The sequence below is a fragment of the Mirounga leonina genome, unplaced genomic scaffold, assembly GCF_011800145.1.
Source record: "Mirounga leonina isolate KUSES-001 unplaced genomic scaffold, KU_Mleo_1.0 Mir_168, whole genome shotgun sequence".
Classification (NCBI taxonomy): domain Eukaryota; kingdom Metazoa; phylum Chordata; class Mammalia; order Carnivora; family Phocidae; genus Mirounga; species Mirounga leonina.
In genome coordinates this window covers 17485280-17513140 of record NW_023270426.1, presented here as the reverse complement: position 1 = coordinate 17513140, position 27861 = coordinate 17485280, and the positions used below count along the sequence as shown (strand labels likewise).

The following is a 27861-nucleotide window of genomic DNA, read 5'->3' as shown; positions in this document are numbered from 1 at the left end:
TTTTGGAAATGGAGGATCTGGAGGGAGAGTTGGTCAAGGAGTGACTTAATCTGAACTGTACTCAGAGGGACGGGAACAGGCACGAGCCCCAGGCGCCTCCGTTTACTCGGCCACACTTGAATTGTGGCCGTCTGCAGCCCTTGGGGCCGGGCCAGGGCTTCCCCAGCGAGGGGGCTGTCGGGACCCCCGGGGCCCCGAGCTCGCGCAGCGCGGCGGCTGAAGACACGCCCGGTCCGGCGGCGCTGGAGGCGGGCGGGCGAGCGCCGTGGTCGCCCTTCCTCCTCCTCCTCTCCCGCCCCGAGCGGAAGGCCCGCGTCCGGCGGGAGAACGAGTGTCCACCTCCTGGGCCCGGGGCTAAGGCGGGAGAGCGGCCACCACGGGGCGGAGGGGGGGGGGGCGAGGCGCGGGCGATCCCCGGGGCAGCGCCGCCACTCCGCGCTCCCGCCCCCGGTGGCCGGACGTGGCACCTCCCCGCGGCGGCCGGAGCCCGGAGGTGGGGTCGGGAGCCGGAGCCCCGGGGCTGGTGTGACCGCGCGGCCGCCGGCGCCCAGAGGCGCGTCTCGGGCTGGAGTTCAGGTACTGCGGGGCCGGGCGGCGGCGCGGGTGGCGGGGCTGGTGGCGGGATCGCCCTTCCCGGGGGGCGGCCGGGAGGGGGAGGGGTGGGGGCTGGGGCGCCGCGGAGCGGCCGGCGCGTGGTTCCTCCGGGTGGTGGGCCCCGCGCCTAGTCTGGCGGGCGCGGGTCGAGTCGGGCCCTTGCGTGCGGGAACTCTTCGCCGAGCGGCGGGGGCTGTCGGGGGAGCGCGCCGTGTGGCCAGCGCACGCGGTGGGGTCTCTCTCCGCGACACCCCGCGCCCGCCGAGCCGCGGGAGAACGCGGGGCCCCGAACGCGCTGTCCCCGCACGCGTCTGAGTCCTCCTTCCCCGACAGTGAACCCAACAGGAAAGGCCCCGAAATGCGCCGGCCAGCGGCCATCCGCTCCCCCGGCGTCCCCGGAGTCCCGCTGTCGCGCCACACCGCGTGACTCTGCCGCCCCCTGCGGTCGCCAGGCTAGTGCCTCTCTCCTGCCTCGGCCTACAAGAGCTTGGAGCCCCAGGTATGTGGTCCGCCCACGGCCGCGGCCTCCTGTCCCCGGGTGCAGCCAGCACCCCGCCTTTTCTGCGCGCCCGGCGCGCCACCGAGCTCCCGTCTCTGGGGACTACCGCGGGGCTAGAGCGACGCAGAGCGGAGGCTGCGGGGGCTGCACCGTCCGTGTGGACTGACCGGGACAAAGGGCCCGCAGGGGACTGGGAGGGCCGCGCAACCTCCCCACATGCCGCCTGGCCGGACTAGTCTGGGGTGCTGGCACTGAAGACGCGGCCCAGGACCCCGAAGCTCCGTGTGGCAGGGACACTGCCGTGCAGGCAGCGCCCCCACAGGGAGCACGCTACTGAGGGAAGACCATCGGAGAGGGGCGGCCTGGACAACCTCTCCACAGAGGGGTCCGATGTGAGGTGGCCTTTGAGAGAGTATGCTTTAATTCCTGATCTTTGTTGAGCATTCCAGGTTGTCTGCCTTTCTGGTCACCTCACCTGGATCTGCTCCTGCTGTCTTGGTGTGGTTTTTGTTTTTGTTTTTGTTTTAAAGTTTTATTTATTTATTTGCGAGAGAGAGAATGAGAGACAGAGAGCATGAGAGGGGGGAGGGTCAGAGGGAGAAGCAGACTCCCTGCCGAGCAGGGAGCCCGATGTGGGACTCGATCCCGGGACTCCAGGATCATGACCTGAGTCGAAGGCAGTCGCTTAACTGACTGAGCCACCCAGGCGCCCTGTCTTGGTGTGGTTTTACCAGCCGGAAGCTGTCTTCATCCATTTCCCCAACAACCTCTAACTAAAAACCTGAGTCAGCCTGCTTGCCTGGACTGCTCTGCTGAGGTCTAGACCCATAACCCAACTTCCCAGCTTCCCAGACTTGCCACAAACCCTGCAAAGCCTACAGGCCCCAGACTGAATGAGTACTGGACCCTGGGCCAGTCCCCATCTCAGCTTCCTCCTTCCTGAGGCTGGCACTTCCACCTCCCAGGCCTCCAGCTCTGAACACTGCAGTCATCTTTGTCTCCTTTTCCTCTCTTGCTCTTTCATTCAGGTGACAAGTATACGTGAGCCCCCCCTGTCCTACTGCCCAACCCCAATCTGGCCGTTTTCCGGCAGGGATTCCATGCTGCTCCCCCTGCTCTGGTGAGGCTTGGCCAAAGGCCTGAAGAGCTCCTTAAGCTCTAGCCTCTGGACCTCAGTTCTACGTAGGCACTGGCTCTGCGGCCCAGCCCTCTGCTGACAGCAATGCTGAGGCCAGGGCTCCGGGGATGTCACCACCCACGGCCACAATGGCTGGCCGGACTGCAAGAGGCTCCCTGCAGCCAGACAAGTGCGCTAACTCCTTGCTCTTTGTGTTGAGGCCCCAACACACGCTAAAGGAGCTGCACCCACCTAGAGTAGCAGGTTCTGCAAAAGGCACAATGTGAGCATCTGCATGGTTATCTGCCTACTGAGCCCCCACTGCAAAAGTATCCTTAAGTTAGGGGCAAACAGCAAACATATGTACACACAGTTTTATTATCCATTAAGCTGTTTTTATTTGGTGAATCAGAATCCTTTGTGAACACAGTAACTCACAAGATAAAATTTTCGAGGAAACATCTTTGTATGTGAACAGTCGCGGGTATCTGTAGATGCTGGAAGGCAACAATGGGCAGGCATGGGTGGCATGCATGAGGGAAGACAAAGCTCCCAAGGTGGGCTCAGACTAGGAAGAGAGAGGGTTAGTGCCTGGGTGCATAGGGCGGGTTTCCTAGAGGAGGTGACTCTCCTCCCAGGAGCTGCTACTCAGAATTGCTTCTTGTTGTCTTCAAGTCCAGAGAGTAGAAACACTTGGTGAAAGAGGTCTTCAGACCTGAGTGTGAGGACCAACGTGCAGGGCTGGTGTTAGTGGGCATAAAGATAGCTCCACTAGGCACTGTCAAGATGTTCTGGTTCCAGATCAGCTGAGAGCCCCTCCTGAGAATACTGCAGATACTGCCTCTCCCTTTTAGGAAACACCATATCCTCACACCACTAACCTCCCCTCCCTCCCCTGTCCTGCAATCTGTAGCATCTGCAGCCTTGGGGAAGGGGGTGGAGGGTGACTCTGAGTTCCAAATAGTATTTAGGAGGCTTAAATGAACCTGCTTTTCAGTTCCCACCCCAGCTGCCGGTCACCCTCCTCTGCATCCCTCCCCATGCCAGCCCAGAGAAAGCAAGCCCTCCCACCTCCCCAAAGTCCCCATCGCCCATTAGGAGCCCCAGCTTCCTAAGACTCATAGCTGCTCTTGCACTTGATCCATGAATGCCCACCCAGCTCCTCCCCTCACTCACCTTGCTCCCCTCTTGGCTCTGGGGAGGTACTGATTTCTGGCCTGTTCTGCTCCACCTGTGCTTGCCTGCTCTTTTGGTTCCTAATAATGCATGAGTAACCTGGACAGTGTCCACCGTGTCACCTGCCTCCTTCATTCTGTCCCCTTCACCAGAAAAGACGAAGAGGGAGAGAAGAGTGGGCAGAAGCAAAGGAGCCCTCTTTCTTCTCCACCAAAGCCAACCCCCCATCCACTCATTGCAAGTTTGCTCCTTTCCTTGCCATTCCACAAATATTTTTTTAACATCGACTACGTGCCAGGCACTGAGGGTACAGAGATTAGTAAGTACAGGGCCTGTTCTCAGGAAGTTCGGGGTGGGAATGGGAAGAGGGACTCACAGGCAAGCCAACAATTACACTGCAGGGTGACGGAGTACTGTGTTTGTTGGGGAAGCTCAGGACACTGTAGGGGTTTCCAAAAGGTCAGGAGACCTCTAAGCTGGGCCCAGTAGGAGGAGCAAGAGTAGCAGGACAAAGGTGGGGGTGTGAGCCTGCAAAGCAGAGACCATGTTGTTGCGGTATCTGCTAGTATTCTGAGAGCAGGTGGGGGTAACTTTCCCACAGTGGAGTTTAGGCTTTGCTGGAGACTTCTGGCAGTTTTGGGGGTGGGTGATGGAGGTAAACTGGTTTTCAGCAGGGTTTGCTTCTAGGAAATTGATTCTGCCTGCAGTAAGCTTGGAGGCAGGCACAGATTCCAGACAGGGTTCTGCTGCTTACCAGCTGTGTGCCCCTGGGCGAATCATTTCCCCCTTAAAACCCCAGTGTCCTCATCTGTAAAATGCAGATAGCAGTTGTGAGGATCAAGATAAATATTTATATAAAGCACCTGGAACCTAACTGACACAAGGGAAAGGGGGGTTAAGGCTGTGAGGCTGCCCCTGCCCCCTGACCTGGGTCTTGCCCCCTCCTTTCTCGGCTCCCCTGTGATCTCAGAACGTTTTGGACCATTGTTTATTAGGGAAAGATCACATGGAGAAGCTAACAAAGCCGCCAGGAAGCCGCCAGGGTGGGACTGGGTTGGGGAGGGCAGGAGTATGGGTACAATCTCAGCGCTCCAGGAGATGCCAGGGTAGAGGCGGGGGGCTGCCAGCCTGGAGAGCCTCGGGAGGGAGTGGGCTAGTCGCCAGCTCCTTCCCCGGAGCTAAGGGGAATAGCTGACGCCCTCCAACTCCAGAGTTGCTCCCAGGGGCTGGCCCTACCTCTGTCATCCCCGACCCGGGAGGTGGCAGCGCTAAAGATCGTGTGACCAGGGAGGGGATGTGTCAGCCCCTGGCTGTCCGTGTTGGAGGGGCCAGCCTGACCCGCGGCCCCCCCCCCCCCCCCCGCCGTCTGTGCTCTTGCAGGCCCCGCGGAGCTGGCCTCAGCACTCAACTGCGCAGCCATGGCGGCCCCGGCGCCTGGGGGCGACCGCGCCTCCCCAGCCTCGTCCACTCGCAGCCTGGACCTGCGGCGGCTGTCCGCGCGCGCCGACTCGGCCTACAGCTCTTTGTCCGCGGCCTCCGGCGCTCCCGAGCCGGCCACGCCGTCGCCTGGGACCGACCTCCTCCCTTACCTGGACTGGGACTACGTGCGCGTGGTGTGGGGCGGCCCGGCCCCCGCCAGCGGCCTTCGCACGTCGCCGCAGCCCCGCCGCGGGCCGCGGCCGCCGGAGCTCCGGGGGACGCCGCGGCCGCTCAGCCGCCAGGCCACCCCGCTGCTGTTTGCGCTGGCGGCCGAGGCGGAGGCGGCGGCGGCGGCGGCGGCGCGGGCCGTCGAGCCGCCCAGCCCGCCGGCCTCGCGGGCCGCCTACCGCCAGCGGCTGCAGGGCGCCCAGCGGCGAGTGCTGCGGGAGACGTCCTTCCAGCGCAAGGAGCTCCGCATGAGCCTGCCCGCCCGCCTGCGGCCCCCCGCGGCGCACCCGCGCTCCGCCTCGCTCAGCCACCCGGGCGGCGGCGGGGAAGTGGAGCCGGCGCGCTCCGGGGCTCCCTCGAGGGGAACCGCTGGCCGGGGGCGCCTAGCCACCCAGCAGCGGAAGTGGTGCTTCTCGGAGCCAGGGAAGCTAGACTGCGTGGGTCGGGGCGGTGGATCCGCCGGGGAATGCTCGAGTGAGGCCGGCTCCAGTTCTGGCATTGCCAGGCCCGAGCCCCAGGAGCGTAGGGTGCTGGCAGAATTCGAAGGTCGCCGGCACAGATGGCCGCCTGAAACCCAGCCCCGAGGCATAGAGGACCCAGAACCTCGGTCCCTGAAGCTCGGTGACGCCTATAGACCTTCTAGTCGGAGTCGGAGCGCTTCAGGGGAAGTCTTGGCTCCCTGGGGAGGTCCAGGAGGGGTCATGCCCCTTGTCCAGGTGTGGAAGAGAGGGGCTGCAGGCTGGGGGTGGGGGACATCTGGGAGCCTGCAAATTTGAGCTACATTTTCAAGCAACTGTTTGCCTTTCCAGGCTGTTCTTCACGGAGCAGAAACCCCCAGACCATTGTTTCAGACCAAACTTGCCAGGTGAGAGACATGGACCACTGGGGGACTGCAAGTTGGAGAAAAGCAGTTTTCATAGCTCTTACCCAAGAAAGAGAGGGCCCCTTCCCTCCCCTCAGTTTGAGCTTTCTGATTCTGTCTTTTGCAAACTACATTCCCTGTGGTCCCCCCCCACACCCACCCCACCCCATTGTGTCTCTGGTGCAGCACCAAGGGCTTCCTTCCTGGTCACTGTGGTCAGTGTGGGGTGCCTTCCTCCAGGTTCCTGACTCAAAAGGAAGCCGCAGTGGTGTGTCCTGCAGAGTATCCCCAGAGCAGTCCCACTGGCTGGGAACAGAGGGTCTCAGAGACATGCATGGGGTCTGCCGGGCTCCCATCCCTTCCAGATGATGAGGTTTTCCTGGAAGAAGTCCCCCTGGACAGAAGGAGATCACCTCCAGACACCCATGCCCCCCCAGGAAACCCACCCAGGTGAGTTGCCTCTTGCTTCCAAGCAGAGTGGGACATCCCTTTCCCACACATATCAACAAAATGCTAGAGGGACAGGGAGCCCGCTGGAGCCTGGGAGCCTGGCTGGTGGGGACGGGGACAAGTGGCCCTTGGAGGCCACTGCTTGTCTTTGGACAAAGCTTTTTCTGATTCAGTGTCTCTCCTACTTCCAGTGTCCATGTCTCTGACCAGCAGTATGGAACTGGCTCGGGCCAGAGGGCTGACCAGGCTACAGTCTCCCTGGAGCACCCCCTCCATGAGCACCCAGAGACTGCAGGGGCAGATGACTGCTGGCAGAGGATAAATGGTTCTATGGGTGTCTCTAAGACCATAAACTATAGCCCACCCAGGACTGCAAATGGTGACATCGCAACCTTTGACCCCAGTGGACGGCTGACCATTGACTCACTTGCAGCTGCAGAGAGTGACTCTCTCAAACCTCTCCCAGCTGATGCCCTGGGACCTCCAAGCAACAATACCCCGGGTGCTCCTGGCCATACCGCCCTGGCTTGGGGCACTGGCCAGCCTGCTTCCAGGCCGACATGGCCCAGTCCTCGCCTTGAGGAGCTGGTTCGGGAGCTGGCCAGACTGGATCCCTCTATGAGTGACACTCTCACTTCCTGTCCCAGCCCACAGCCACCTCTGGACCTGCTTGATGGGCTGATTCCTTTAGCAGAGGTCTGGGCTGCCATGAGGCCAGCCTGTGAGGAGGCCGGAAAGGAGGCTGGTGGTAGTCCTGAGCCAGGGTGAGTGAGGGGCACCAGGGACTCAGGGGATTCTAAGTCCCTGCAGTCTGGGGCAGGACAACCCAGGGAGCTCTGGCTTTGTCCCCAGGTTCTATCTATTTAGCTCCAGCCAGTTCCTGCCAACTTGTCAGGAGGAGACAAGGTTTGGAAACCATACCACCCACCTTGTGCCTGACCAGGCCTGTGGCCAGGGTCTCCCTGATGCAAATAACAGCATCCAAGCCAAGAAAGTGAGTGCGGAGGGGCTGGTGGAGATGGGGCGTGTGGCAAGAGCCCAGAGTATGGGCGGAGGAGTCGGGGTCTGGCCTCACCCTTAAGTACCCACGCCTTCCCTGCAGATGGAGCTAGCCGACCTCCTCCAAAAGATGCTGCGGAACCTTCAGGCCGAGCAGGAGCAGCTGCACGGGGCGGCCCAGGCTTGGGCCAGGCGCGGGGCCGCTCTGGAGGCCGCGGTGGGCCAGGCCTGTGCTCCCCGCGACCGAGAGCGGTTCAGCAGGTTCATGGCCGATCTAGAGCGCGTGCTTGGCCTGCTGCTGCTGCTGGGCAGTCGCCTGGCCCGCGTGCGGCGCGCCCTGGCCCGGGCGGGCGCAGACAGCGACCCGGACGAGCAGGTGACCGGCGGTCGGGGCTGGGGAGGGCGGGGGCGCCCAGGGGCCTGCGGGCTCGGGCTGGGGCGGTCCCGGGATCGGCGGCCCCCTCGCCCTGCTCACGGCGCGCTGTCCCCGCCGCTGCAGGCCTCTCTGCTGCGGCGACTCGGGCTCCTGCAGCGACAGCAGGAGGACGCCAAGGAGCTGAAGGAGCACGTGGCGCGGCGCGAGCGGGCCCTGCGCGAGGTGCTGGTGCGGGCCCTGCCCGCCGAGCAGCTGAGCGCCTATCGCGCCCTGCTGGCCGGCAAGGCGGCCGTCCTGGCCCAGCGGCGCAGCCTGGACGAGCGGGTCCGGCTCCTTCAGGACCAGCTGGACGCTGTCAGGAGCGACCTGGGCCCTCGTCCCCTGCCCCCCAGGCTGGCCTGGCCCCCAGAGACCCGTCTTCCAGATAAACCGCCCTTCCTTCCGCCCCCCCCTCTAATTACAGGCGGTGGGGGTGGGGAGCACGGCCTCTGCCCCTCCCCCACATCCCTGGGGTGACGCTGGTGGACTCGGTGCTCTTCCCTGGCCGGGAGCATACTTCTAAGTGTTTTCATGTAGCCTTACCCAAGTCGTGTGGATTATTTGGTAATTAATTTATGGATTTTAAAAACTGCAGTATTCCCCCCTTTTTGTGAGGAGAGAGGCTCTGTCTGGGTTGGTGGGAGGGAGAGGAGACAAATCAGAGGAGCATTTCAACTTAATATGCAAAATGGTCTTTTTTTCTTTTCTTTTTAAATCATAATTGATGTGAGGAGTGTGTGTGTCACCTGGAGCCTAGCTTGGGGGACGAATTTTGTTTACAGACAGTGGACACCAGCTTTGCCTGACTAGAGCAGAGGAGGGATTTGCTGGAGGACCTCAGGTCAACTCTGGGAATCCCTAGGAAGACTGGGATACAGGCTTGAAACCAGGAGGGACCAAGGGAATGCCAGGCCTTCCAGCTCCACTGGCCCCAGTAATCCCTACAGTTCTGGTGACTCCATCAACACCACAAAAGCCTAGGCCTGACTGGCCGGCCCCAGGTCTCCTTTGCTGGTTTTTACCCAAGCCTCCAACCTCAAAAGTGGAAGTGGGGGTAACTGCTTCCCTTCAAGACTCAAGGGATAAGGAATTTCCCCATACACAAAATAGGTTCAGTTGCTTTGCTGCCTAAAAACCTTGATGAATTCAGGGACATTTATTCCAAGACTCAGAAAGAACTATATTATCAAAAATGAGTTTATCCAGCTCTCCTTGGACACCCCACTGGATCCACCAGGCTTGAGGAGGGTGTTGGGCATGGGAGCTGAAGGTGAGGCACAGGAGACCTGGAGACCGAGAATAGGGGGGTTGAGGACCTGAAGAGGCAGCTCTGCTTGTGTGCTAGAGAGGCTAAGCTGGAGGTGAGCTGGGGTTGGGAGTGGGGAGTTAGGTGCTGGTGTGGAATGAAACGGAGGACACACACTGCCCTCTGTTTGTGCATCAGCCCTGTGTGCACAGAGTCAATGTTAAGTTCTCAAACATACATGTGAAAATGTGCTTTAGTATTTGCAGCTGCACACGCCAGGGCCAAGAACATTGTTCATGCAAATGTTGAGTGTATTTTTGGAAGTTGGGCACATTAAAAGGCATGTGTATGTGTATGTAAAGCCAACTGACCCCAAAGTGAGAAATCTCTGCTTCTGGGCTTGTTTTCTGATGCGTATTGTCACTAAGTGCAACTGGTTGGGAATTTTAAATGGTCGTATTCATACCAAAAGCATTAGTTATAACAGTTGGACTATTGAGCACAGAACAATGCTAACATTGTGCCTCTTTATAAAAAAACATATGGGGCTCCTGCTGAAACACTTGTGGGTTCTAACATTATGCTTTGCTTCTCTCCTTTGAACCCTGTGGGTGGGGCCTCCGCTCCAAAGTCCTCAGCCTAGGCAGCTCGCTCTGAGATAGTCTGGATGGAATAAATTTATTTCTGCCTTTTGCCCTGTACAGCACCCTCTGCATCCTCCCAATGTGATATTCTTAAGAAAACACTTAACAGTCATCAGTTAGGCCAATGGAAATTGTGTAGTATTCAGAAAAAGCACTTCCTGCCCCGGATGGGCTTGAGGAGCAGTGTCTGCCATGGCCCCCTTAAAATGCACTTTGGTTCTGTCCTGGGTTTTTCCACGGGGAATTATGAGGCTCCTGTGCTTGTCCTTACCAGATGGGGAGAGTAGGGCCTCACCTCCTTCACCCATCTTTCATCTTGCCTCTGTGTTCTTCCTGACCCATTTTATGTCCCTTCCACACTGTTATTCCGTCAGAGTGCAAGAATGAGCACCATAGGTGTTTAGTATTGGCACCACAGACTTTTTTTTTTTTTTTAAAGATCTTTATTTGAGAGAGAGCACGGGGAGGGGCAGAAGGAGAGGGAGAAGCAGACTCGCCCTGAGCGGGGAGCCCCACAAGAGGCTGGATTCCAGGACCCTGAGATCATGACCTGAGCCGAAGGCAGACCTTAACCCACTGAGCCACCCAGGCGCCCCCAGACTAAGACTTTTTGTGGTGGTGTGTGGGCAGGTGCCAGAAGCCCGGTGAATTCCACCCGCCAGGATGCTGCCAGCAGAGGGCACTGTTCGCCCTGTGATGAAGGCTACCTGCCCTTCACTGTAGCCTCCTCCCCCGGCAGTAGGCCCTCTGGGCTAAGCACCGGGTCTTTGCCTTCTCCGCAGAGCAGTGCTCTTTAAGCCTGAAGGCTGGATCTGAGCCTTTTTGCTTCTGTTGGTAAGAAATTCTGGCCAGCCAGCCACGGGGAAGCTGGCTTGCTTTCCTTTGTCACCAGGCCTTGGTTGGAAAGTTGTTGGTCAATGAGAAGTGGGCAGGAGGGAAGCCGGGGGTGTTGATCTCGAGTATCAGTATCAAAAAGAGCCTTCCCGGGGTGGAAAAGAGGGTTTCAAGGGTCTCTGTTGGGGTTTCTGCCCCCACCCCCTCAAGCCGCCAGCGCCCGCCCCCGTTCGTTCCGCCCCCAGCCTGCGGCGCGGTGCCCTGGCTTTTTGCAGAGGGCCGGCTTCGGCTGGCGTTGTTGCTAGGCAACAGGCAGCCCCGCGGCCGCCTCCGCGCTCGCCTCGTCCCGCCCCCGCTGCTCCGCCTAATACGGATTTAATGAGTGTACTTTCTACCTTCAGACTCTAAATTGCAAACCGAATAGGGAAGCGGCGTTCTGTCTGGAACAGCCTGCTCGGCACACCACGTCCCTCCGCGAGCGGCGGTGTAAACCTCCGGGATCCTCGCAGGAACAGATCGCGGTGCTGTTCATTCACATGTAAATCAGAAGCTTGGGTGGAAATGTAGGTCAAATGTGGTTGAGCACCGCAGGGGGAAGAGGTGAAAGGGGAATGTGGGAGCAGAAGGAGGAAGAGGTGGGGCCGGCAACTGCTCCTAAAGCAACCCTCTCCAAGACCCCCGCAGTGTTACCATCCCAGCCTGGCTGCGGGTTGGGCCGGCAGGGTGGGTGTTTACCTGTTGTCGTTGAAACTTAAATCAGTGCCACCTTCCCCCTAGGACGATCCCCCCCTCCCCGCCCCCCCCCGGCCTCCCCGGAGGAGACGTCTGGACACACACACACACACACACACACACACACACACCCTCACCCTTGTTTCTTTCTCTTCCTTTTTTCCACTTCCCTGCAGAAACACGTGAGGTCACCAGTGCTTCACAGATTCAAGTCCAGAGGTGTGACAGTTCTGGAAGGGTAAGGCCAGGACAAGAGATTCAAGGCAAAAAGCAATCTGGAGAGCAATAAAAAGTCTATTTGTCAAACTATTTTAAAAGGCCAAATAATTTCTTCCAGGAAAAGGCCAAAAAAGGGGGAGAATATGGGTTCTGAGTGGGCCCAGCTTTAGAACTGTGTTGAGGAGTGCTTTCAGTCCAGCTGGCTGGATGACATCTGTTTAGGTCTAGAAGATAGGGGTAGGGATGCTACGGGAATGTGCATTAAGAAAGACATTTTGATGTCTATTTTCAACTAAAGTGATATCATACAGAATGTGAGATAATCTCCCTTTGGTGGGAATATACATTTTTCCCATCGGAGTCCATTGTTATTTATGTATACAAATACGAACATGGTTAAAGAATGGTGATCTTGTAAAGCAAAGCCACAAATGAGAGCTATTTGGTTTTGGAATGCAGCCAGATACCCCTGTGGGACTAACGGGCACCCCTGGTTATATTTCAAGATGGTATTGCAGTTCCCAAGGAGCTCTACCTACTTCCCTATGCTGCACCCTCCTCACAGTCTGTAGGATAGATACTGCCATTCTTGCGGCCGATGGAAGAGGGAGATAGAGCTTGGAGAACTGGGTGACTCACCTAAGGTCAATAGATGAGTAAGGGCTGAGATGAGACCACCTTGCTTTTCTGCAGCAGGATACTGTGATGGAAAAGAGCACCAGGAGGCCATCCCAGCTCTGACTGTTATAGCTGTGAGGCCTGAACAAGTTACAGTTTCTCGAGGCTTCTGTTTCCTCACTTTAAATTCAAGATACCAGCAGGACATACCTTGTAAGGTTGAGATTAATACCCGCGCAGTGATTAAAACTGCTCCTGGTGCTTCATAAACCCAGGCTGTATGTGCATCACCCATATCCTGGTCTCCATTAGGTAAGTGAGACATGTTCTAGAACAACCTCCAACCTCCTTTAAAGGAAGTATAAACCTTTATTTAAAAGCTTGCTCTGGATGACTCATAAACATCTATATATAACAATTAACTTCTCTCCCATTAAAAGGAGTGATTCTCTTCCCTGTGACAATTCTAGCCAGCTAAATTGCCTTAATTTATAAGCAACTTTTTTTTTTGGTCATTTGTTGAAAATACCTCTCATAGGTGTACCTCCTGCTAGGCAATAAATGGTTCTTGAAAAGTTTCCATATGTGTATCAAAATATAATTTCCTACTGACTTATAGTTTCAGAAAGTTTTGACCTGCAAGGAAAAAACGGTGGTTTCTAACACCTAAGTTTTAAGTTTACTGATCCTAAACTCTTGCCAAATGTTTTATTTCACTCAGAAGGCTTGTAGCATGCTTCTGAAACACAAGGATTCTTCTGGCAGTTTAACCCTCCTCTGATTTAAATGTGTAATAGACATTGGTTATTATTACTTTGCTGGTTTAGATTTTGTCTTTCTCAAGGCAGGTCATACCTGTGTTTGTGACCTTTGTTATCCTGTCTCAGTCAAGCCTCTCTTTTACCATGGAAAATCTCTAATATTTTATTCTGTCTTCCAGACCTTCAGCAACTGAGATTGCTATAATTATTGCCTCCCACAATTTTTCTGCAGAGGCAGATTTAATTTGCATTTTTAAATAATTTATGCAGCTTAGCTAGAGTTCCAGGCAAGGAAGGTGGGGAGGGTCAGATCAGGGCCTGCATTCATCTGTTGTTTTTTTTTTGGATGCTATATTCGTGTGTGGATGCAGCCTGCATTTAGCTGATCGATCCAAACTCTTTCAATAACAATGCCTGGAAGAGGCAGAAGAGGATGAGGAGAAACTGAAGGAATTAAGTAGATAAAAAGACAAGAAAAATACAGTAGCAAGAGCTGGAGAATGTTTAAGGGAAGTACATTATCACACAAGCAGGAACAAAATGGGAGACTTGTTTATTTCATTGCTTAAATCAAAACATTCCATTAAGGATGGCCTTAAATAATGACAGAGGCCTCACTGGTATATATATAGAGAGAGAGAGAGAGAGAGAGAGAAGCCATACTCCTCTTGTGCCACAAAACTATTTGATATAACTAATGACATGCAAACATAATTTGCAAAAACAGAGCATTAACACAATAGGATATTTTAAAAAGCCTGGTTGAGCAAATAGAGTCCCCATTTTTAAAACAGAAAAAGAGCCATTATAGTTACAATGTGTTGAACCTGGGACCTCTTGGTAAATAGCTACAAACCTTCTCAATTACAGATCGGAACAAAGGTCCAGAGAAGTTAAGCCATCCTTCTAAGGTCACTGAGCAAAGAATTCTGCATTTGCTGTAAGTTGTTTGCTTTCAGATGGCTTTTAAAGGTGGATATAACATACTTTTTGTTTCTATAGAATAGAATTTACATATAAAATAGTTGCTGTTTAAGTGTATCCACTTAACCACTTATTTTTCTGGTATAATGCTATGACATGTTTTTCTTTGAATATTTACCTACTGCATTGAGAGGCTCAGCCAGACCGGAAAACCAGATTCCAAAACATGGCACAATGGTGCATTCACAAATAAATCACACTTAAAAAATTAAATATTCATGCCAAATCAAAATAATCACCCACCAGTGCCGGAGACACTGTTTATATTTCATCATAAAGACAACCAGAAATTAAAAGTATTTGCCAAAATGTCTCTTTTCTCTCACTGTTAAATCATTCTTACTCCCAAGATGCACTTGTTTCCTAATATTGAGCATTCACAGTACAATTGAAATTAATTACATTCACAATGGTCACATTCTGTGTTCAAGTCTCTAGAACCTTGAGCTCCTAAAATGAGGTAGATAAACCTTTAAGGGTTTTGTTGGTTGGGACTAATTTCCTTTAGATCTTGATCATCTGTTTTTTCTTTAAATAGAATTCCAAAATACTTAGCAAAAGACTGAAAATGAGCATTTTGCCTAAAAATGGAAAAATATAATTTCAAAAGGTTATTATGAAAGTTGTTTTACCTCATTTTAATTTAAAAACAGGATAAAGGCATCAAATTACAAAACCACCAGGTATCTTGAAGCTGACAAACAATCCAGCAGCACACAACATTTTTTAAAGAGATCCTTGCTCTAGTTGTGGCTTGGGAGCGTGTAGACGCAGAGGCTTCGGCTTAACTTTGATCCTAAAATTCGAGTCTCCAATGTTCAAGCCTGATTTCTGGAGTTCTTTGTAGGCGCTCTCACTGAGATCTTGACTCCCATCTCCAGAGACAGGTCAAGCTTCAGGCAGAAGCTAGAAAGCCAGAGGCGTAGGCCCACCAGGGCAGGCAAGACTTTCTTTTTTTTAAAGATTTTATTTATTTATTTGAGAGAGAGAATGAGATAGAGAGAGAGAGAGAGCATGAGAGAGGGGAGGGTCAGAGAGAGAAGCAGACTCCCCGCTGAGCAGGGAGCCCGACGTGGGACTCGATCCCGGGACTCCAGGATCATGACCTGAGCCGAAGGCAGTCGCTCAACCAACTGAGCCACCCAGGCGCCCATGACTTTCTGAAACTATAAGTCAGTAGGCTTCAGTGGACAAAGCTGGAAACAGGATGGAGCCAGACGTGTTGAGCCGCTGTTTTGGGCAGGCTTAGACTGTGAGGGGCAGGCCGGGTTACGTCAACCAAGCTGGGCTTCAAGGGGCCGTCAGGTTGTAGGGGGCAGGCTGGGCACCAGGCCAGCCAAGGGCCCCGGAGTAGGTCGACGAGAGATCTCTGAAAAAGCCGGCAGGCCACTGCGGGTCTTGGTCTTTTTACGTGGAGCCATGGGCGAGGCACCCAAGAACTTGCTAAAGGAGCCCGACTGCCTCATGCCTCGAGCCAGGTCTTGGAGCATCAGGTCGTCGGCCAGGACACCCAGGAACGCGCTGGTGGTGGAACTGAGGATGGTGGCGGCCACCTGCACTGGGCGCCGGGCCGCAAAAGTGCCCCCACCAGCCCCGGTGGCGTCGGCCTCGGGAGAGCCTCGGAGGCAGGGGTCGCCGAGGAGGCGGCGAAGCGCGTACGAGGCGCCGGGCGGCAGGTACTGGTAGGCGCGCCGCCCGCTGTGGTCACGCACGTGCACCTGCGCGCCCAGGCTCACCACCAGCAGCACGGCGGCGTCCTCGTGGCCGTGCAGAGCCGCCAGGTGCAGCGGCGTGTAGCCGCCGTGCGAGCGCGCGTTCACGTCCACCGGCGCGCCCCCGCGCCGCGCGACCTCCACCAGCTGCAGCGCCATCTCGCGGTCGCCGCTCTTGGCGGCCCAGTGCAGGGCCGTGAAGCCAGATATGAAGTCGCGCTTGGCCGCCAGGCCGCTGTCGCGCAGCAGCAGCCCGTGCAGCTGGTGCGTCCAGCAGCCCCCGGCCGCCCGCACCAGCCACTCGTGCTCGGTCGGCTCCAGGGGCACGGCGGCCGGCGGCGGCGCGGCGGGCACTTCCTCCGCGTCCGGACTCAGCAGGCGCGGGCCGGCGCGCGACAGGCGCCTCAGGTGCGGGGAGCGGCCCGGGCCCAGGCTGAGGCCCAGGCCAGACTCTTCCACCGACAGCCGCCGCAGCATCGGCGGGGAGCTCCGCGGGCTGGGCTCTTCCGACAGCTGCCGGCGCAGGCCCTGCTCCTCGGCCCGGAGCCGGAGCGCGGCGGGGCCCGGGACGCAGCGCACGGGCAGCATGCAGGGCTTGGGCGGCGGCGCTTGCCGAGGGGATGGAGGCGCTTCTTTGGTCGCCCCACGCCCAGGTTCCGGGGCTGGCGCCTCTGCCTGGGGCAAGGCCTCCGCCGACGGCGACCTGGACGGCGGGGCCACGTCTGCCGAGAGTCGCTCGGGGGGCAGGGCTAGCTCAAAGGCTGGAATCTGGGGGTCGGAGGGCCCCCCTGACTGCAAGGCCGGCCCTGACAACAGCTCCCCGGTCGGCTGAGTGGGCTCAGGGGCCGGAGCCCCGGGCGTGTCCTGTGGCTCCAGCGGCCGGGCCGGGTCCTCCCGTGGTTCCGCCGGCTGCTGCGCCGCGGCCAGGGATGGAGCCCCCGGGCCGGCCGGTTCTCCCGGTGAGACGGAGGTGACCTTCGACGGCAGCGCTGGTGCCCCGGGCGTGCCGGGGACGCACGAGGGCAGGGGCGCTGGTGCCTCCCGGGGCCGCAGCTGCTTCTTCAGCACCACGAACTTGACGCCGTCGAGCTCCTTCACCACCGCCACGTCGTTGACAAACTGCTTGAAGCGGTGCCTGCGGGCGGCGCGGCCGTGTGGGTCGCCCGCATCCAGCAGGGGCTTGAAGCGGCTCAGCAGATCCGAGTTGCGCACCTTGCCGCCGTGCTCCTGCAGGAAGCCCAGCACCGCCGCCTGGCTCACCCCGGCGGCGGCGGCGGCGGCGGCGGCGGCCAGCGCCATGGTCAGTCCCGCCCGGCAGGGGAGCCAAGGCCTCCCCACCCGCCCTCGGTTCCCGGCTGCCGGGGCAGGTGCACGTCTCCGCGCCCGCCGGGACGAGCGGAGCGGGGGGTTCCGGGGGCGAGGTTCCTCCTCGGCCAGGCTCACCTGAACGTTTTCACCGAGGCGGAACGGGCGTGTCCCTGAACCTGGACCTTGGTCACGCCCGCGCCGTGGAGCCCGGGTGTCTCCCGGAGGAAGGTGCGGGGGGCCGCCTCGCGTGCCCACCGCCTCCGCCCCGCCAGGCCCCCAGCCTTCGGGGTAGGTTTCTGCCTTTGTATTGTGTCCAATGGGCGCCAGGCTCCATCCCCCGTGCTCAGTGCTCGCCTTACAGGTGACAGCTGCCACCAGGGCCGCGGAGGGAATGGGGAAGCGGAAATTATCCCCCCCCCCCCCCCCCCGGGAATTAAAGGCGCAGTGCCATGCTTCAGCGGGCTCCCGGTTGCTAGGTGGGTGTGTTCCCCAGGCACGCCGCGGACGACCGGGAGAGGCAAAAATGTTTATTTCCTTAAGGAATAGTTCACTACCACAGAGTATCGGGAGATTATTTAAAAGCAATCATTCATTTATTTGAAGACCATCAATACCTTTCCCTTTGTCGACTGCGCTTCACAAGGAAAAGGGCTTCTTGCAATTTGCAGCAAAGACAACTCGCTGCGCACGGCAATGTAGGTTACCCAAGGTTTAGAAGAGATGTTTTTTTTTTAAATTTTTTAATTTTTTAAAGATTTTATTTATTTATCTGAGAGAGAGAGAATGAGAGAGAGAGAACACGAGGCGGGGAGGGTCAGAGGGAGAAGCAGACTCCCCGCCGAGCAGGGAGCCCGATGCGGGACTCGATCCAGGGACTCCAGGATCATGACTTGAGCCGAAGGCAGTCACTTAACCAGCTGAGCCACCCAGGCTCCCCTAGAAGAATATTTTAAAAGGCAATTGTGTCATGATAAAATAGTACATTTTCACATGGAATTTTGAAAATAAAACCACAGAAAAACACAAAGGAGAAATATCACTTGAAGTCACCATTAACATTTTGAAATATTTTTCTTCTCCCCCACACACGTGTATACATGTTTTTGTTTTAAAATGAGAAAGCGAAATTGTAGTCATGCTGTATTTTAAAAACTTCATTTAATCCATAAGTATTTGTTGACTGCCTAGTTTGTACCAGTACCTTTTCAGGCTGTAATACACCACTTAGCAAGACAGATAAAAACCCCTAACCTAGTGGAGACCACATGGCTGGGGGGGGGGGATCGGAGGGGGACAGAAATAATATGGTGAAACTGAAAATTGTATAATAAGCTAGATCAATACTATGGAGAAAAAACAGGAGGGGCAGATTGCAATTTTGCACCCTGTGTTCAGGATACGACTCATTTGAAGGACTTGGTTATACAATTATACAATACAATTATATACAATACAAATGATACAATACAATCATACAAGGACTTGAAGAGATCAGGTCCTTATACAGCTAGGTAGGAGAAGAAGCTTTTTGGCTGAGTAAACCACCAGGGCAAAAACATGGGATCGGTTTCTTAATTTACAAACGCCAAACTACAAGTATAGAACCAGAGGTACCATTTCTTCACAGTTACAGAGAACAAGCCTGGAGCCAAAATTGCACCTTTGAATCATAGCTCTACCTTGGACTACTTGATTGACCTCTCTGTGCCTCAGGTTTCTTACCTGTAATGTGGGGATGATAATAATAATGCTTACCTCACAGGTTGTTGGGAGGATTAAATGAGAAAATAAACACAAGAGACTTAAAACAATGCTTGGCCCACAGTAAACATTCACATTGTTATTGCTTGTATAGCAACTACTATACCATTATTACTGACCCAAAGAAAAAAGAGAACAGTAAAATGTGAAAGACCATCCTTTCCCCAATCCCATTTCCCAAGGCAATTTCCAGAATGCATACGATTAAATCTTTTTTCTTCCACTTTATATTATATTGTGAGTATTTTCCTCGATGACAATATCCTTTAAAAATATGTGATTTTTACTATAGCATCAAATAAATGTAGTAGTATTACCCTTTGTTTTCTTATAGTTGGTAGTCTATATTGTTTCCAGTTTTTAATTCTTATGAATGGTGGTGCTCTTATATAAAACTGTGCACATTGCTGATTAATTCCTTAGGATAGAATCCTACAAGTATAATTACTAGGTCAAAGGGATTTATTTTCAAAACTCTTGAAACTTATTTTCAGATTGTTTTCCAGAAAAGTTACAGTCCCATGAAAGTACTTTGTCTTTCCCTCAATGATATGGAGTAGCATCTTTTAATTTGTCAGTTTGGAAGGTGAAAAGTTGTAGCTCACTCTAGTTTCCATTTATTTTATCACTAAGGATGTTAAACTTTTCCCCACTTATTTATTGTCCACTTGGATTTGTTCTTTTGTGAATTGCCTTTTCCCCCTTTACCCATTTATATTTTCTTGTTGATACGTAGTTATTAACCTTTTACTATATATGTTGTCAAGATTTTCCCAATTTGCCATTTGCCTTTTAATTTTATTAATGACAACTAGTTTTTAATTGTAAATATTGTATCCTTGTAGCTTAAGAATGTTAGTGCAAAATAAGAAGGTACATCTCCCATTTAAAGGAGAACTTTTAGGGGCACCTGGGTGGCTCAGTCGGTTGAGCGTCTGCCTTCAGCTCAGGTCCTGGGATGGAGCCTGCTTCTCCCTCTCCCTGCTGCTCCCCCTGCTTGTACTCTCTCTCTGTCGAATAAATAAATAAAATCTTTAAAAAATTAAAGGAGAACTTTTAGGATCAATTTACTCTGTAATATTAAGCAGTCTACATCAGAATGATAACAATGCCCTTGAGGAAGTCCTTGTGTTTTTGACATACAGTGACAACTGTAATCAGCTATCATTTCTGTCTAAATATTACCTTTTCTTTAAACCCAGTTCAAATCCCACCCCTGTAAAGTCTTCTGCAACTGCCCCAGGGGCATCCTCCTCCTCCTTTCTATCATCTATTTCAGCAAACACTTATTGACTATTTTGGGTGCAAAGCAGTGAGCCAGGTACTCAGAGGAAAAGGCACAACCTGCCTTTGGAGAGCTTACTGCTTAGTGGAATAGAGGAAAAACACAATTAAAATTATGTTACATATCCAGATGAAATCAATGCTCTCTGGGCTTACCAGCGGGTAGCTTCTAAAAGGTACTTGAGGAAGTCTTCAGGAGGCAGGCTGTATGCACAGGATGGGCAAGGGCTTGCAAGTTGGATGGTGAAGACTGAACTCAGGGTAAACAGTCTAGTGTGTTTTCCATTTAGGGTATGTGTCAGAGGTACAGAAGAAAATGTCAGAGAAGTAATCTGGGGTCATGGATAGAGGACCTAAATTCTACTTTGGACTTTATCTTGTTTGCAGTAGATTACCATGGAATGCTTGCTTTCTTTCTTCTCTTTAAAAAGTAGCTTCAATTCTTTTCTTTTCTTTCTTTCTTTCTTTTTTTTTTAAGATTTTATTTATTTATTTGACAGAGAGAGAGTTAGCAAGAGCAGGAACACCAGCAGGGGGAGTGGGAGAGGGAGAAGCAGGCTCCCCACCGAGCAGGGAGCCTGCTGCGGGGCTCTATCCCAGGACTCCGGGATCATGACCTGAGCCGAAGGCAGACGCTTAATGGCTGAGCCACCCAGGCGCCCCTTTTCTTTTCTTTCTTTTTTTTTTTGTTCTCCAAAAATGGTGGGTTTATTTTTTTAAGTTTTTATTTTAATTCCTGTTAGTTAACATAGTGTATGAGTTTCAGGTGTACAATATAGTGATTCAACACTTCCATACGTCACCTGGTGCTCATCACAACTAGTGCCCTCCTTAATCCCCGTGGCCTATTTCACCCATCTCCCCTTTGGTAACCATCAGTTTTCTCTATATGCTTTGTTTTCTGATTATAAAATTAATGATTATGTTTCCCCAATTTTCAGTAATTTCCAAAATATAAAGGGAACAGATCACATGTTAGAGAACCATTCTTAATATTTGTTGGTTTATTCTGTGAAGCTTTCTGTATACATCCCTAGGTATAAACACAGCTCCATATACGTTCTCCGCAGATGGCATTAGACCACACATTGTTTCGTAGCCCACGCTGCTTACAGCCTGCTAAATCCGGCGATGGTGTGGGGAAGGGATGGAGGAGGGGTGCTGCTGGGGCTGGTGGCGGGTCCCTGGCGGAGATGGTGCGGGGCACTGAGCTAGGGCAGGAGGGCAGAAAGATAGGCATGGATGCCAAAGCTGTTTCAGAAGCAGAATTTGCGTTCTGCTGCCTGTTTTCATTTTTAGTCACATTCCCTCCGTTGTGATTTTCATTTCCATAGCTACTTTTCATATGACAAATTGCTGGGTGCCTTGGAAAGATCATTCTATGATCTCATAGGAAGTGAAGCCTCCATCAAGTTGGAATTTTGTTACTGCCCCCTCTCTCCAAGAGGGGCGGGGGAAGAACCCCCTGTTAAAGATCATAACTGATTTATGTGGTTTGAACTCATTCTGACTATGATCCCCAAGAATAGACTAGGGATTACATACTGATTGAAAAGGAGTTCCTGGTACAAGAAAGTTATTGACAGCGCTTAACAGGCTTCAGGCTCTGAGCTATACAAAGCAAAGAGCTCAAGGTCAGAGCTTATAATTGGCTGAGCCCAACACTAATTTGTACTCATTTACCATTTAAAATTAGAGCACCGGGGCGCCTGGGTGGCTCAGTCGTTAAGTGTCTGCCTTTGGCTCAGGTCATGATCCCAGGGTCCTGGGATTGAGCCCCACATCGGGCTCCCTGCTCTGCGGGAAGCTTGTTTCTCCCTCTCCCACTCCCCCTGCTTGTGTTCCCTCTCTCGCTGTGTCTCTCTGTGTCAAATAAATAAATAAAATTAGAGCACCAATTACTTAAAAACAATGTTCTGAATGTTTTTAAGTAAAGGGGAAAATCTCAAATAAAAATGTAGCTTAAACCTTTACACTTGTGCATCTGAACATACTTAGCCTTAATGTTTTAAGTGATTCCTTAAAATTTGGGCAAACATTAGGGCGAGGATGCCAATGACATCCAGTTCCCCAGGCTGCTTTTTAATTTTGGTGCCCTGCTGACAGATAGGTCACTGAATCAATTCTTCCAGTAACCCAGTAGTTTGCTTGTAAATATTAGGAAAATCAAATATAGAATGTACATTTATAGCAAGGGTGCAATTTTATAATGTGTCTTGAACATGGGAGAGAGCAATAGAAATTTGTTTTCTATCTCATTTCTCTCATTTCTCATATCTCTCAAACGTTTTTTTCTATCTCAGTTTCTCAAATTTGGAGGTCAGGATAGGAGGCCCTTTGTATTTTTTAAAGCCACCTTTAAAAATAAATGTAAAATTTAAAATCCTCCATGCTCTATGTTATATCATGTTGTATTACATTGTTTTGTAATGTTATATTGTATTGCTTATACCAAAACACAGTATCTTTTGAATCCTATGCCTGGGCTCTGCAGAGACCCGGAGTGGGTGTTTCATGTTTATGACTGTCTTGTCCCTGTCCTGGGACAAGAATAGGCCCCTTCCATTAGGTTTCGTCCATCATAGTCTGGTTCCTCTGCCTCCTGGTGTCTCACCAATGCATCATCAGTCAAGAAGAGTGTCTGGAGCCCCAGTGAGCGGGATCTCCAAGGATATGAGGGGGATGGGCTGCCCAGAGTGGCTGTAAAGGGACTTTGCCCAGAAAGCAAGCTTTTCCAGTCGCAACTTCCGGAACAAATCATGTTTTGTTCTTGCTTACCAGCCCAGGGGGAGCAAGAAGGGCCTCTTTCTCATGCCCATGACTTGTGAAGCTCCCTCTTCTTTGAGGTCAAGGGACTTTCTTTATTTCTAAATCTTAGTGATGAGGGTCAGATCCCTCATTGTAAACTGTGTTTTGTATCTGTAATTCATTTTTCAGGCTGCTTATAAGATTCCATAGACTTGCTCTGTCGGTTGGTAAGTTACCTGTAGGCCTAGTCCTCGGAGACTGGGAAAACTGTCCTGGCTAGGCGAATCATGAGTAGATGTGGTGCTTTGCTGCCTTTAGTCATCCCTTCTTGGCCTGTTTTATTCTCATAGATGAGTTTTGACTCAAAAAGGTTTACCCCCCAGAGGGATATTTTGGGGCTCCTTTTTATTTTCAAGGGAGTCAGGGTCTAAATTAGGAGAGCATAGTTTGAGAGGCCTGCAAAGTGCTATTTTAACCATTTCCTGAATTGTCAAGTGGAGTCCCTTCTTGGGTCCAGGTGAGCCAAGCAGCAATCCACAGGCCATTCCACTGTGGACTCCCCATCACACGGGCTTAGAGAAGACAACGTCAAGTATATGGGCACGTGAAATCCACCGACAGCATCTGGCTTTAAAGATGGGCAGGTAGCAACTGTCCAAATCTTCTCTGAACTCTAGTACTATGTATACCATTAAGTATCCTATGTAGTATATTATGCTTAACTTGCCTTTCATGTAGCAACATGGCTAAAGATAGAAAAGATTCTTAGATACCAACTTATCCAACTTCCCAGTCAGTGGTTCAAGAGCTCATTAACAGAGAGCTCTAAATCAACTAATTTGAAGTAAGTTATGCAAAGCCCAAAAGCTGTGCGTTGACTGGGACCCTCCCTTCTAGAGGGGACGTACTGGGGGAGGAATCAAGCTGAGATCCTCAGGTCTGGTTCTGGAGTGGCTGGTGGTGGGGGCTGGGGGGTGGGGTGGGCAGGCAGGCAAAGGGCTAGTTCCACGTCCTCAGCCAGATCTGCTTGCTTGCTCGGCGCTTCAAGACTATCAGCTAAGTAAATATTGAACAGTTTTATTAACAGCCCTCAGAGTAATAATTGGTGACCTTGAACAATGGGCAAGAAACAGGAAGATGAACCCTGCCTCCGAGGCTGTGTGGTTTGGACAAGAGGTCATTAACAGTATGGGTTTTACTTATCGGACTGAGCATCATTGAGACATAAGTAGTGCTAAATGGGAACAAGGATAATACAGGTCCTTTTCCTGTATTATGTCCCGTATTCCTACTCCCGAGATGGTTCAGGCTCCCGGGAGCGAGGTGCTGCACCTCATCAGTTGGAATATGACTCTAAGTATCCCTTAAATATTGGTCATGATGGAATGGCGACAATCTGTCACATTATAGTGACTTTCATTGCTTGATTTCTCTGTTTCAGAGTGGGGTCAGAGGGCACTGTCCTCAATAACTACTCAGTGGTTATTCAATATGTTCAATAATTATTGATAATGGTGAAACAGTAGTAACTTGTCACATGACAGTGACTCTCATCACTTTGATTGTTCCTTTCCAAAATGGGACAGAGTTACTGTCCACATAGCTGGCTCTCACCTGGGGGTAACCAGCTTGATCATGTTACCGTGGGTTAGCTTGGGTCAAGAGGCCCGTTATTGCTGAAGCGAGGAGTGAGGCCGGGAGAGGTCTGCTTTTTTTGGACTTTTCTGAATAAAAACTTCTAGTTATCTTCTCGGATATGGATTGAACGGAGGTGAGCATAGCCAGGCTAACAACACAAGCCATGCTAACCCTGCAGGCTTCAGTTCCAGATGGAATGGCTGGAGCAAGAGCAAGGGACAAGAATACAGAAGTGCTTGGTGGCGTTCGGCAGGAGGAGGGGTTCCACTCTGCCATCCAGTCCTGAAAACACAGACAACTGAGGGTTTCTCTCAGAAAGAAGCTGAAGCCTGCAGCTCGGCGCTGTGTTCCTTCCTCTCTCCTTCCTTTCCCGATCTTTCTCTTTTTTAGCAATGATGATAGAATTTCCTGGGCAAAATAATCCTTTCTTTTTAAACTGGAACTTTTTGGCAGAATGTCACAATGTTCTACTGTCCTCAGAGCTCAACATACTGGGCCTTAGAAGCTTTCCAGGGGAGAGACAATAAGACCACAGTCTGCACAGAGCCTTCTGTGAGGCTATGACAGTGAAGACAAAAACAATCACGTTAATGTTGTTGGTTAGGATTGGGCTTTTTTTGCTGCTGCTGCTTTGTGATAGTTTTTCACTATTCTGTCTACATTTTTAAAGAACACTGTGTATGTCCCCATTAAGAGAAATTGTTCATGTCTGAAAGTGAACAAATCCTGTGTCTTATTGGTCATTTTCCATTCAGAAGGTGTAGGGGGTTGAATGGTGGCCTCCTAAAAAGATTTATCTATGTCCCAGAACCTGTGAAAGTGACCATATTTGGAAAAAGGGTTATCACAGATATAATTAAAAACTGAGGGTTTAATTGGATTATCCATTGGGTGTTAAATCCAGTGACAGGTGTCCTTATAAGAGACAGAAGAGGAGAAGACAGAGAAAAGGAGAAGGCCATGTGAAGACAGAGGCAGAGATGGGAACAATGCAGTCAAGGAAGTCAAGGAATGCCTAGAACCAATAGAAGCTGGAAGAGGCAAGGAAGGATTCTCCCCTGGTGACTTTGGGGGAGTGCAGCCTGCTAATGCCTTGGTCTTAGATTTCTGGTCTCCAGAACTATGAGAAAACAAATTTCTGTTTTAAGCCACCCTATTCGTGATAATTTGTTATGGCAGCTACAGGAAACTAATATAGAAGTTTAGAATAAAATGGGGGATTTATCCAAATCTTGCTGGACTGGAAGATTCCATCCTGAAATGGCTTTCTTCAGGTCAGTAGGGCTCAGATGACCCAGGGCTGTGAAGAGATCTGGCCCAGGCATGTCTCAACTAAAATCCATGGTGTGGCTGCATGTTGGAGAGTTCTAGTGCGTGCAGGTCAAATGTTGGGAGCAAAAATTCCCTGATAGTATACAGGTATCCAGACCCCAAGGCAGGCCCCTCAGTCTGTGAGGCATTTTAAGCGATGAGATGGCAGGCCAGAAGACTCTTTTACTCCACTTGGGAAGGGCGTTTCTTTTTCTTTTTCTTTTTCTTTTTTACATTTCATTTATTTTATTTAGAGAGAGTGGGGGGAGGGGCAGTGGGAAAGGGAGAGAGAGAATCTCAAGCAGATTTCCCACTGAGCGTGGGGCTCGATCCCACAATGCTGAGATCATGACCTGAGCCAAAATCAAGAGTCAGACGCTTAACCCTCTGAGCCACCCAGGCGCCCTGGGAGAGGTGTTTCTCCCATGACAGACTTTGATTTTCTCAGAACCCCACCATCACCTTGCACCAACCTTGCATCTATCCAGAATCATCTACAATGTGGCATTCTGGGTAGTCATCACCAAGCTGAGAGAGTTGACAGACTAGATGAAATACCTTCATACTTCTAGCATGAAGGATAATAGGTGACAGTTCCTATCCTCTATAAAACAGTTGCCTGGTAAGGAAAGTGGACATATAAAAAGAGATCTATGGGAGAATGTGCTCAGAGCTAGACAGAGATCTGTTAGCATACTGGGGCACCCAGAGGATGGAGCACTTCTTGGGAGAAGTGCTCTGAGAAGACCAGAGATTTGAGCCGAGTAATGACCGGAAACTCTGCAGGCTGAGAAGGGAGAGGGAAGGCATTCTCAGCAGAACCATGAGCAGAGGAAAGACATATAGTATGCTTGTGGAACAGCAAGAAGCTCAGTGTGACAAGAGAACAGAGGTAAGCATGGCCGGGGGCAGGGGGATGGTGGTGGTGGTGGTGGTGGTGAGTGCAGAAACAGGTTGGGGAGGGTGGTTGGTGCCAGACTATTAAAGGCCTCACACATCCTTGATGACTCAAACTGAACGTGTCCAAACTGAACTGGTTATCTTCTTCTCGAACCCTCCTGTCCCACCCCCAGGGTTCTCCAGCTCGTAAAAGGGGCCATCCCTCACTCAGCTGGCAGAGACCTGGGCATCGGACATGATTCTTCCAAATGTCTTTAGTACCTCTTGAATCCATCCAGCTTTCTCCGTTCCTGTGCCAGGCCACCATCAGCCTGGACATCTGCAGCTGGCCTCCTGCCCTGCCCCACCCCCACCCCCTCCCACCCCCACCTCCTCGCTCCCATTCTGGCTTGCTTCCATTCCATTCTCTTCCTGCAGCCAGAGCGATGCATTTAGAACACAGATCTAGTCATAGCACCTGGTTGTCTGTGTAAAACTCTTAACTCTTTTAAATGGCTCACAAGACCCTCTATAATACAGCTGTGGATCAAAGCAACAGGTGCTCAGAGGAGCTGATCATGGAAAGCAGCCGTGCTCCACCATAGCCTTCCCCATCCTTCCTACAGAAATTTTCAGCAGTTCTGGGTCTTGTACTTCTGGTGGTTACCTCCATATCCCCAAATTGTATGCTTGTACTGAAGTTTCTTAATTTATCAATCTTGAATATCCTGGTGTAGTAAGGTATATGTAAGGTTTCGTTGACTTCTATTATCTTTGTCTCTCTTCTCCATCACCAGACTATTGGTGGTTCCTCCTCAGGCTTGTTTTGAAACCTCAAAAAGTATACTTAAATCTTAACTTCTTGCTTCATCCATCTTGAACAAGTTTACCACTAACTTAACCCCTTGTAAGATGGGAACATTAGAGCTCCCAGCCTACCATCTACCTTCCCTGCCCCAACCATTCTGTGTGTTATGCATTACACATTTTTATGATCTTTTTTTTTTTCCCATTTAACCATAGTGAAATCTTCCATACGTTTTTTCCAAGTTGATTCTAAAAAGCCAAAAATGTGGTACCTGGGTGGCTCAATCAGTTGAGCGTCTGCCTTTGGCTTGGGTCGTGATCCTGGAGTCCTGGGATCGAGTGCCGTGTCTGACTTCCCACTCAGTGGGGAGCCTGCCTCACCCTCTGCCTCTGCCCCTCCCCACTTGTGTTCTCTCTCTCAAATAAATAAACAAAATCTTAAAAATAAATAAATAAGCAAAAAAAGTTGTTTGTTTATAATAACCACAAAAACTGTTCAGTGCAGCTCATGTCTATGCTATGTTTTAGTTTGCTTCATATTTGACTCTGTCTTATTTTTTCTTTAAGATTTTATTTATTTATTTGAGAGAGAGAGAGAGAGCATGAGTCGTGGGCA

General features: G+C 51.9%; 2 protein-coding genes across 2 annotated transcripts; one reads left to right on the top strand and one right to left on the bottom strand.

Moving 5' to 3' along the window:
- Positions 1-312: 312 nt before the first annotated feature.
- On the top strand, positions 313-9729 carry SHROOM1 (shroom family member 1). Its single transcript, XM_035014113.1, has 9 exons — positions 313-576; positions 928-1093; positions 4767-5749; positions 5843-5898; positions 6136-6345; positions 6537-7109; positions 7198-7339; positions 7448-7720; positions 7844-9729. Exons 3-9 carry the CDS (start codon positions 4805-4807, stop codon positions 8234-8236), a joined length of 2592 nt encoding a protein of 863 aa, XP_034870004.1. The 5' UTR covers positions 313-576; positions 928-1093; positions 4767-4804; the 3' UTR covers positions 8237-9729.
- A 5159-nt stretch (positions 9730-14888) lies between these two features.
- SOWAHA (sosondowah ankyrin repeat domain family member A) lies at positions 14889-16877 on the bottom strand. The gene has a single exon (XM_035015086.1). It carries the CDS (start codon positions 16806-16808, stop codon positions 15099-15101), a length of 1710 nt encoding a protein of 569 aa, XP_034870977.1. The 5' UTR covers positions 16809-16877; the 3' UTR covers positions 14889-15098.
- Between the last annotated feature and the right edge of the window lie 10984 nt (positions 16878-27861).